This window comes from Esox lucius, chromosome 23, assembly GCF_011004845.1.
Source record: "Esox lucius isolate fEsoLuc1 chromosome 23, fEsoLuc1.pri, whole genome shotgun sequence".
Taxonomy (NCBI): domain Eukaryota; kingdom Metazoa; phylum Chordata; class Actinopteri; order Esociformes; family Esocidae; genus Esox; species Esox lucius.
Genome location: NC_047591.1, coordinates 5,030,563 through 5,041,767, shown reverse-complemented (window position 1 = coordinate 5,041,767; position 11,205 = coordinate 5,030,563). Strand labels below are relative to the sequence as shown.

Below are 11,205 nucleotides of genomic sequence, written 5' to 3'. Positions count from 1 at the left end.
AGTTTATTCTAATGGCCTGCGCAATTCCTAGATCTCAATCCAATAAAGCACTATAAGTATGAGTGGACACAGGAGGTTCGCAGCATGAACGTGTGGCCAAAAAAAATCTACAGAGGATGTGATGTTATGAGTTAGCGTGGATCAAAATCCCTAAGGAATGTTTCCAACACATTTCTGACTCTACGCTGGGAAGAATTCAGGCTGTTAGAGGCCAAAAGACATCCTACCCAATACTAGATAGGTGTACCAAATTAAGTATCACTGAACGTAGAATCAAACAAACAGGAGATCTCGTTCAAGACAATGATTCAATCAGTTTCATTTCTGTGCATTTAATCCCATCCGATTAAAACACGAATCCATCACTTGGAAAAACTGGCTCCTGGGTTTCATGGAGAATAAACCCATATCTCTCTTTGTTGTTTGCCTGGCTGTTTGCCCCCCCCCCCCCCCCCCCCCTGTCATTTTGACACAGGCCTCCAGAAATGCCTTTGCAGGGTGCAGCGAACTGGGTGTCTAGACGTGTGGTGGTATATGGAGAGCTGGGCGGTGTCCCTGCCTCACAGTGTTGTGTGTCTTTGGCACACGTCTGAATGATTCACAAGGCCTTCTGGGAAAATACATATATTTAAACTAGGTTTAAAATCTGTCCTTCAACCTTGGTTGGAACAGTACGTATGTAAGGCCTGAAATGGGGTCGGAGCGTCTCTGTGAAACTTTAAGGAGAATGGAACTATTTTACAAATTGAGGTGAGGAACCATCTATGAGCCATTAGGGCAAGAGAAACTGCCATCCATAGTTAGTTTTCCTTAACACAGTTATAACAGACCTCATCTTTTGACCCATGAACTACAATTTGGGTGAGGAACCACTAAATATCAAGAAGTAAAATAGTCAAATTCCTTAACCTCTGACCCCTAACATACTAAAAACCAACCCAGGCTGGACCTTGGTTATTATTTCAGTCAACACCAGATGATCCTGAATACATTTACAATCAATCAATAAATTACGAAATAAATAAAACCAACAATAAATAGTTTTTGATGAAACATTCTCCTGTGCAGAATAGGTCAGGATAATGCTAATCGTGGAGTCTAAAGCACATCAGGCTGCTGTTGCTTCCTGTCTGATATACGTCTCACAGTCTACTGACGGACGTGACTGAGAGCTTTCCATCTCTTATCTTCTGTCTGTTCCCCCATGTTGTGTGCAGTCTCTTTTGCCTCTTTCTGGCTCAGTTCCTCTCACACGGCGGTCTCCAGGTCTTCGTGTGAGGCTGTGGCAGGGTGCTGTTTGCTGGTCAGGTAGGAGGCCAGCTCTGAGTCCCCTGCATCAGATGCTTTCTCCACTGGTGTCTTACCCTGTGTAGCACACACATACGTATAGAATTCAGACTTAAATCTATAACGTGGGGAAAAAAGGGTCCGGCAATCATGGTTAAATCCGAAAACGTTGTCTAATGTTGAAATGTTTCCTATTATGCAAAAATATTTTTGATGTGTTCATTTTAGGGCAAAAGTTACAGTTGGGGTCAGGGTTAGAATGAGGGTTAGGCTTACTATTTAGTTTTAGAGTCAGGGTAAGTTAATAGGTCTAGGTTAAGTTTAGGCATAAATATTAGGTTATTGAGGGTAAGGTTAGGTTGAGGTTAGGATAAGAAATAGTACAACTTTTTTTTCAGGGCAATCAACTTTGATGTCTGGATTTAGATAGGTAAGTAAATGTATGTATGTTTCTTACCTGGAAGTTGGTCTTGATGAGGGAAGCTCCGGAGTCTATCAGAAGGTGACACACAGCATGGTGCTTCTCTGAGGCCGCTTTGTGCAAGGCAGTGTCTCCTCTGAAAACACACACACTTCACATCAGCTACACACTTTCTGGGTCGTAATAACACCAGGCTACCACTCTACATAGGGTACAGCCATTTAGGGTATATGTTCCTCCAGTCTTCAGAACGAGGTGAAAAACATGGGGTAGACTCACGTTTCTCTGTCCGTCAAATCCAGGAGCACCTTTGACCCTAAAAGAAAGGAAATAAATTTGATGTAATCTGAGGTTTGAAAAAAAGCGAAGATGACCAGAGCAATTAGAAGTAACACACGCGCATGGTTTTGCATAAGAGTGCGCACACACACACCCACAAACACACACACCCACAAACACACACACATACACACAAACACACACACATACACCCACATCCACATACACCCACAAACACACACACCATGCTCCAGTATGAAGCGGACCACTTCGATGTGTCCGTGCTGGGAGGCCAGGTGTAAAGCACTACAACCCCTGGAATCCCTCACCAGCAGGCTGGTCCCACGGAAGAAGCTGCCCGATAACTGAGAGACAAAGACATTGATTAACCTCAGTAGTGCCATTGGGAATTACAGCAGATAATTTGAGCTACTTCTAGTACGATAATCGGGAGGAATGCCAAAAAGGAGATATCTAACCGTAGTCATGTCCCCAGAGAAGGCGGCAGTCAACAGGGCTAAAGAACACACACACACACACACCAACAAGAGTTAGACACTGGTACAGTTCCAGGAGTTCACAGGAATCCTGCCAACTGTCTGTACAGTTCCAGGAGTTCACAGGAATCCTGCCAACTGTTTGTACAGTTCCAGGAGTTCACAGGAATCCTGTCAACTGTCTGTACAGTTCCAAGAGTTCACAGGAATCCTGCCAACTGTTTGTACAGTTCCAGGAATTCACAGGAATCCTGCCAACTGTCTGTACAGTTCCAGGAGTTCACAGGAATTCTGACAACTGTTTGTACAGTTCCAGGAGTTCATAGGAATCCTGCCAACTGTTTGTACAGTTCCAGGAGTTCACATGAATCCTGCCAACTGTTTGTACAGTTCCAGGAGTTCACAGGAATCCAGCCAATGTTTTTACAGTTCCAGGAGTTCACAGGAATCTTGACAACTGTTTGTACAGTTCCAGGAGTTCACAGGAATCCTGAAAACTGTTTGTACAGTTCCATGAGTTCACAGGAATCCTGCCAACTGTCTGTACAGTTCCAAGAGTTCACAGGAATCCTGCCAACTGTCTGTACAGTTCCAGGAGTTCACAGGAATCCTGCCAACTGTTTGTACAGTTCCAATAGTTCACAGGAATCCTGCCAACTGTCTGTACAGTTCCAAGAGTTCACAGGAATCCTGCCAACTGTCTGTACAGTTCCAGGAATTCACAGGAATCCTGCCAACTGTCTGTACAGTTCCAGGAGTTCTCAGGAATCCAGCCAATGTTTGTACAGTTCCAGGAGTTCACAGGAATCCTGACAACTGTTTGTACAGTTCCAGGAGTTCACAGGAATCCTGCCAACTGTTTGTACAGTTCCAGGAGTTCACAGGAATCCTGAAAACTGTTTGTACAGTTCCAGGAGTTCACAGGAATCCAGCCAACTGTTTGTACAGTTCCATGAGTTCACAGGAATCCTGCCAACTGTTTGTACAGTTCCAGGAGTTCACATGAATCCTGCCAACTGTTTGTACAGTTCCAGGAGTTCACAGGAATCCAGCCAACTGTTTGTACAGTTCCAGGAGTTCACAGGAATCCAGCCAACTGTTTGTACAGTTCCAGGAGTTCACAGGAATCCTGCCAACCTTTTGTACAGTTCCAGGAGTTCACAGGAATCCTGCCAACTGTTTGTACAGTTCCAGGAGTTCACAGGAATCCTGCCAACTGTTTGTACAGTTCCAGGAGTTCACAGGAATCCTGCCAACTGATTGTACACACGATAAGCGCGATGTGTTGAGAAATGCTTTTCTGTCAACAACAGTAGTATTTCCTACCTTGTTCCTCAGGTGTAAGAGGACTCCTGTACCAGAGACAGAGAAATAACTGACTTTGAATCGTAACATGAATTGGGAATGTGTATGCGTGTGTTTGCACAAAGAGTATGTATATTTCTCTATATCTTTCTCATTCTCCATCTTTCCTTGTTGCGCTCTCACTCTCTCTCTCTCTCTCTTTCTATTTATATTTCTTACCCAGAGCTGGGCTCCACCACCAGGTCGGGCATGTCAGTTGCCCCCGCTGGTCCCTCGTGGTCCAGGATGAAGACCTCGTCCTGGCAGATCTCTGTCACATAGTGCAGGTGCTCCTGGGCCTTGTCTATACGGTAGAACCTGTCTGCGGACGTAGCTGCAGATGGAAACAAAGAACATCTTGTTTAGAGAGCTCACGTTTGGCAAGACCACAGCGCTTTCAATGCCGACATAGTGGGCTCAGTTCTCAGGGCCTTTAGTTTGTAACATGAATGCATGTCTGACTCTTATTGGCTTTGGATAGAATTGTCAGCTAAATGACTTGTATTATCATGCCATATATTAGATGTGCACAGAAATAAGAAAACATTTAACAGACAGAATATTAAACTTTGTTAACAAACATTAGCTAGAGGTAGATACATTAGAATCACACTTCACGCGGTGGAAAAGCAACAGATACATGCATCCATATGCTAAATCTCTGGCATATTTAAATCAATGCTTTTGTCCAGGTTTTGACCGGAGTAATATCAGTAAGTGACGTCACTCACAGTCCAGGAAGCTCCATGTAGTGGAGAGCCTGTGGGCGGAGCCTGGTCTGGGCAAACCTCTGCACTCATCCTAAAGAGTGAGAAGAATCAGTGAACTCAGCATGAACCTGTCGATAACTAGCAAGCGACAAGTCACAGGTTGAATGATTGAACCATCAGTGGGTACCTGGTAATGCACTCGGTGGCCAGCAGAGGGAGCTTGACGTAGATCCTGGTTAGAGAAAGGAAAGGGCAATTCAGAAAATTGCAATTCATAGCCATATTCTATGAAAGAGTGTGTGTGTGTGGGGGGGGGGGGTCTAACCTCCTGCAGTCTGTCAATGTAGAGTCTACAGGTCTCCAGGTCACAGTCTCCTCTGACCACCACAATGCCCACGGCGATAGCTGCAACACCCAGAGACACATCTTTCATTAAAGCCTCACGCTGGCTGCAGAGCACACGCACACGGACGCCCCGTCAAAGACACACTCACAGATGTCTCGGAGACGTTCCTTGTCAAACTGCAGTCTGTCGTAGTCCTGTAAACCGATTCGGTTCACTCGGAGGCGCAGGCGATCCGGGACAGCGTGAGTGCTGGGGGTGGGGGCACACAGACATACTCACGTTTCAACATCACCACCAAAATTAGCTTTTATATAAAAAGGTTACTATTTTATTCTAGAAATGTTTTCAGCTCAGCCACGGAAACAAATTGGTCGTGTGTATTTTTTTACTGCGATTGATTGCGATCTGGCAATGCTGGAATAAAGTGCACTGGGTTGCATATACAGTGACCACAACAGCTCAGAGCACAGGACAGGTCAGAACAGGGCGGAACTCAGAGACGGACACAAGGAGACAACACACTAATAGGTTAGAGAGGGGCGTGGCACACAACAGCAACCATCGGCAGTACACATTAAACATAAGTTCATGCAGTACGCAACACAAACACACACACACACACACACAAACAAAAACATATCCCTTGCACAATCTTCTCTTTTTCTCTCTCAGTCCAGCTCACAACCATTTTCCTTGCTTTCGCATAGATTTTTTTCACTCTCAAAAGCAGGCGCACACGCTCTCACACAAACGTGCGCACACACACCTGGGGTTAAGGTACTTACACCGAGAAGGAGTCAGGGGGAGCAGAAAGGCGGCGCAGGTCTGCTGCACACACTTTCTGAATACTGCAGCCACGCACGTGCGCGCACACATGCACGCACACACACACAGACACACACACACACACACACAACAGGACAGGTGAGAGGGAACCAGAGGCCCAGGGGGTAATCAGGTAAGTATCAAGAATTAGAGAGAGTAGACATCACAGTAAGAGAGAGAAGAAAGAAAAGATGAGATAAACAAAAAGGGACAAAGAAATACAGTATGCAGTAAGCCCCACAGTGAGATGACAAAACTAGAGTAGCATTGCAATACACCGACGCGACAAAAAAATACACAGTTTTTAGTAAATGCTTCAGTGCATACAGTTCAAACAGTGGCAGCTTGACACAAACACAAACAGACACACACACACACACACACAGCATCAGTGTCGTTACGAAGATCTGGTTTCAAGTTGCATTAAGGCTAAAAGATGGTTGGCGGAAATTGTGAATGGAATATATGAGACAAAGCCAGGAATGATGTTAAGGAACATCAGTTTCCTTTCGGTTGGTCAATCAGTACGACACACTGGGTTGTCAGCGGGGAAACGCACAATAATGGTGCCTTCATTCACCGCTCTATCCAACAGCAAACGCCACCCGCCTGTGTGCTCACCCAAGCCTCAGCCCCAGACAGAGTGGCTAGTAAAAATCTCTGACCCAGAACCAGTGCAATTAGCTAATTCAAAAGCTGGAAACAGAGACGTTAAATAACTTTTAAAAAACCTTTAGAAATTAATAAACCTTCATGAAAGACAACCAATTGATGTCAAAATTTTACGTTTTGGTTTCTAAAGATGATTATTCTTCTTAACATCCTGAGACCTGGTGTCCACATATGTGGACATTTTAGGCTTCCTGCAACAAAGCTCAGGTCTTAGGAGGGTAACACAATCACCAGGAGGAGGGTAAATAGTTTACCAACCTTCTTTTTACCACTATATCACTGGTTGTCAACCTGATTCACTGAACATTTCTATGCAGTACAATCACTCCTTAAAGGCAGTCAAGTGAAGGGATAAGCTCACGAAAGCTCCCTGCCTTCTGGGTGCTATAAATTACATCCCGTCCCTCCTCATCAAGCACGCAAGGTGCAAGGCCAACGAGATGTCATACCTTGTTCCCTCCTTCAGGGAACAGTTATAGTTATTATCTCACATTCTATTTTGGATGTTCACTACATACACTTGTTCGCTGAGGGCCCGTTGTCTTTTCCTTTCTCTCTGTAAAGTCACTGCCTCGCATTTAGATTAATCACTGGGAGACCAGGGTTAAAATCCTGCTTGCGTTGCACTCTATAATAGAGAAGACTCCCCCGCGTTGCACTCTATGACAGAGAAGACTCCCCCGCGTTGCACTCTATGACAGAGAAGACTCCCCCGCGTTGCACTCTATGACAGAGAAGACTCCCCCGCGTTGCACTCTATGACAGAGAAGACTCCCCGCGTTGCACTCTATGACAGAGAAGACTCCCCCGCGTTGCACTCTATGACAGAGAAGACTCCCCCGCGTTGCACTCTATGACAGAGAAGACTCCCCCGCAGTTCATCTAAATACAAAAAACTGTCTATCCCAATCCCGCACAAGTGACAAATTCACCCATATTGAGTGACTGACCGAAAGGGAATTAAACAATGTGTGTCTCTCTGTGTATGTAGGTAGTCTACAGCAGACAGTAGCTGTGGGTTTCTGAGAGATATTGCACTGCAAGCCATTGGGTAGTCCGACAACTTTTTTGGTTTCTTCCTAACTGAATGTTACATAGCATGATATTAACACCAGCAAATTGGCTCCCGGTCAATCTATTAGACTTGTGACAGGGGCTGGTCTTTGGGGAGTGGTGCTGTGGCCAATACACACCTCCCCATGAGGCAGTTGTGGCATCTGTTCCCTCATTCACCTCTACTACATCTTCACTATGCTGAAATGTACACTACCGTTCAGAAGTTTGGTTTCAAATATTATTATTTTTTATTAGAAGCTGCATACTTTATTAAATGTTTTATTAGAAGCTGCATACTTAAAGACAGACAAGTATTGGCATTATTGGAATGTCATCAAATACTGTAACACAATTTTCTCTATAAAGATATTTAAAAATACATTTCTGAAATTCTTTATTTTACTGCTAATAATACATAACTATTTTGTACTAACTTCCTGCCTTTTGGTCCATTTTCCTTGTGCAAACTTCTCAAGTTCTCAAAGATTTTAAGGGTGCCTCCCAACTGCAGTTTTCAGATCTCTCCATAGGTTTTCAGTGGGATTTAGATCTGGAATCATTGCAGGCCACTTCAGAACAGTCCAGTTCTTATAGAACCATTCCTGGGTGGTGTTCAAATTGTGTTTTGAGCAGTGGTCCTCCTAGAAGACCCATGGACTTTGATGGAGACTCACTTTCTAACACTTGGTATTTCAAGATGCAATGCATCAAGTTCTGGACACCCATTGCCAGAAGAAGCATAGCAACCCCAAAACATCATGCACCCTCTTCCATGTTAGATTGTTGAAAAGGTGTTCTTTTCTTTGAAGGCTGTTTTTTTTCCTTCGGTAAACATAGCTTTACCAAAAAAAGTCCCATTTTGCAGCACCAGACCAGGTGGTTCCCTCTGGGATGTCGGCCTGACACGGACGAGGGAGAGGGAAAGTTGAGGTGGGATCATTCTGCATCTTCAACCACACAATTCTGTCAATCAGTTGGTGACAGATGGTGGGATTTGGTCTGCTTGAGTCTGTGTGGCAGCTGAATGAGGTTCTTTCCCCACTCCACAAACAATCCTTCGCAGCGATCTTCCACTGGGTTTTCCCTTGTGGCCACATCCAGTGAGGTCAGATATAGTGGCGTGGGTCTTAAACTTATTAAATCACACTTAGTATGTAAGAAACAGGAATGTGGATTTGAGATTTGCTTGACTATAATCTTGTGTCTGACCTCCAATTCTTCAGTTTTCTTTCTTTTCTCCATATGGTAAACACAGTGACACTAAACAGGAGAATGACTCATTTTCTGTATTCATACTGGCTGAATGAGTGATTTTCAAATTGCAGGCGATTAAACGATAATATTGTTTCAAACTTTTTAGAATTTATTTGTGGAATAAGCTTAGATTTAGTAAATTATTCCGATTTGTTGATTTTGCTCAACTGCCAAGCAGAGAAATACAATTTTTTTTTTTTATTTCAACAAGTTTATTTTTTTAAAGAAATGGTGAGTCATTTGAATCAAGTGCAAGACTGCCAATACGTTTGGCCACTGCTGTTACAACTGCTGTTGAAGGCAAAATCTAAATCCAGACCCCACAACCATCTGATCAGAATATATAAAATATTGTGTTAGTGTGTACAACCAGGACAACTTCCTGTGTAGACAGACAGCAATTGTTTATAGTCCATGACATGTTCAACCAGCTGGTTCTTATGTCAGGACACTAAATCCCACACTAACCAGATAACCTACCTGGTCATTGCAACCAATTTTCTTTAACCAAATTCGCCTTCGAATGGCAGGGTGTGTGACTCACTGAATCAGTGGGGACATTCAGGTCTTGCTCCCTAGTGCTATTTTGTGTCTGTGTTTGTGTGTGTGTGCATGTGTGTGACTCACTCGTTCAGCAGGGGTACCGAGGTGCGTCTCTTGGTCTTCTGCAACATGTTGGCCTGGTTGCGAAGGGAGATGCGCAGGGTTGAGGGAGCCAAACGACACGGCTCTCCGTCCACCTAGACACACACAGCACAGCAAGACAAACACAATCCCATCACAAACACAGTCAAACTGTGTGGGAAGAACTTGGAGGGGTTCCCAGACAGTTTCAGTTTGGAGAACACCTAAAGGATCCTCTAGGACAGTGGTTCCCAACTACGGTCCTCAAGTACCCCCAAGAGTACACATTTTCATTGTAGCCCCATCCAAGCACAACTGATTCAGCTTGTCAACTAATTATCAGGCTCTCATTGAGTTGAACTGGGTGTGCTTGTCCAGGGCTACAACAAAAATGTGTGCTGTTGGGGGTACTTGAGGACCAGAGTTGGGAACCACTGCTCTAGGAGACCTTTTCTTTTTGAGCGTCAAACAGGGTGACATTACGTTGTATTTACTTTGATGTATTTATCTCACCTGTACAGGGACGGTCTTAAAGGTAGTGAGAGTCACCTCTCTACATTGGTGGAGTCGCTCACCATGGCCTCCTACCTGTAGTGCTGCCTAGGGGCCCGGAAAGAGTAATTATACCTTTTTTTGTAATGACAACACACCCCCCCTACATAAAAACAACACACAAACCAGAATACACATAGAAAATAACACACTCACAAGGGAGGACATTGTGAAGCCGATGACCTCGATACAGCCGTCGTCATGGCGCTGAGGCTCAAAATCCCGGTGGTCTCCTGTGTTCCCCCACGGCATGGTGCCCGCGCAATACCTACACACACACACACACACACACACACACACACACACACTTTAAAACATATAATCCACAGACACTCACTATAACAGTCAAAGGTTTGGACACATTCACTTCAATGGTACATGCGTCCAACCTTTTGACTGGTACTGTACATCAAAAAGTTAGAAAATAATGTCAGCTTACGGACAGACAACAGATCTATGGATCCCGTCAGATCAGGGTGTTAAAACCTACCTGGGAATGTTTAAGAAGACAATGCACTGGAACTTCTGCTCCTGGATTTTAGGAGTGAGATCTGTCCCGTCACACTGGCAGAGAGAGGGAGGGAGTGGATTAATGGACCACAGTATATGATGGAGTGGGAGTCCACTTATGGAGCCAGAAACCTGTCTGGTTGCAGATCCATTATTAGCCTGGCAGAACCCTCTAACCCCAACTGTCTGCCTGTGACTGTGGCTGTGTGTCTGTGTATCTATGTCTGTGTCTGTGTGTGTCTGTGTCTGTCTGTCTGTGTGTGTCCGTGTTTCTGTGTGTGCGTCTGTGTGTGAGTCTGTCTGTCTGTGTCTGTGTGCGTGTCTGTGTGTCTGTGTGTCTGTGTGTCTGTGTGTGTGTGTGTGTCTGTGTGTCTGTCTGTCCGTGTCTGTGTGTCTGTGTGTCTGTGTGTCTGTGTGTCCGTGTCTGTGTCTCTGTGTCTCTGTGTGCGTGTCTGTGTATCTGTCTGTGTCTGTCTGTGTCTGTCTTTGTCTGTCTGTGTCTGTCTGTGTCTGTGTGTGTCTGTGTGTGTCTGTGTGCGTCTGTGTGTGTGTGTGTGACTGACACTCACCACCACTCTGACATGTTTCGACAGATCCCTGGAGCTCCTCTGGAGGAAGTCAGTAAAGGCAGCCTAAAGGGAGGCAGACACAACGCAGTATGTCTCAAAGTAACTAACTCAGTATTTCTCATAGTAACTAACTCAATATCCCTCAAAGTAACTAACTCAGCATCTCTTATAGTAACTAACTCAGTATCTCACATAGTAACTAACTCAGTATCCCTCAAAGTAACTAACTCAGCATCTCTTATAGTAACTAACTCAGTAT

General features: G+C 44.6%; 1 protein-coding gene across 3 annotated transcripts in view; it reads right to left on the bottom strand.

Annotated features, from left to right (window-relative positions):
* Positions 1 to 458: 458 nt before the first annotated feature.
* dgki (diacylglycerol kinase, iota) overlaps positions 459 to 11,205 on the bottom strand; it is a 58,023-nt gene continuing 47,276 nt past the window's right edge. For 2 of the 3 annotated variants that reach the window (XM_010896495.5, XM_010896496.5), the window contains exons 17-33: positions 10,947 to 11,009; positions 10,358 to 10,431; positions 10,024 to 10,135; positions 9,829 to 9,915; positions 9,319 to 9,431; positions 5,670 to 5,732; positions 5,033 to 5,133; positions 4,864 to 4,943; positions 4,726 to 4,770; positions 4,560 to 4,629; positions 4,009 to 4,162; positions 3,811 to 3,836; positions 2,467 to 2,504; positions 2,232 to 2,352; positions 1,988 to 2,024; positions 1,745 to 1,844; positions 459 to 1,365 (exon numbers count right to left, since the gene is read on the bottom strand). In XM_010896495.5, the coding sequence (XP_010894797.1) occupies positions 1,249 to 1,365; positions 1,745 to 1,844; positions 1,988 to 2,024; positions 2,232 to 2,352; positions 2,467 to 2,504; positions 3,811 to 3,836; positions 4,009 to 4,162; positions 4,560 to 4,629; positions 4,726 to 4,770; positions 4,864 to 4,943; positions 5,033 to 5,133; positions 5,670 to 5,732; positions 9,319 to 9,431; positions 9,829 to 9,915; positions 10,024 to 10,135; positions 10,358 to 10,431; positions 10,947 to 11,009 (1,401 nt within the window). In that variant the 3' untranslated portion in view covers positions 459 to 1,248. The remainder of the gene's footprint in view (positions 1,366 to 1,744; positions 1,845 to 1,987; positions 2,025 to 2,231; positions 2,353 to 2,466; positions 2,505 to 3,810; positions 3,837 to 4,008; positions 4,163 to 4,559; positions 4,630 to 4,725; positions 4,771 to 4,863; positions 4,944 to 5,032; positions 5,134 to 5,669; positions 5,733 to 9,318; positions 9,432 to 9,828; positions 9,916 to 10,023; positions 10,136 to 10,357; positions 10,432 to 10,946; positions 11,010 to 11,205) is intronic. The other variant, XM_010896497.5, reaches the window with a different exon arrangement.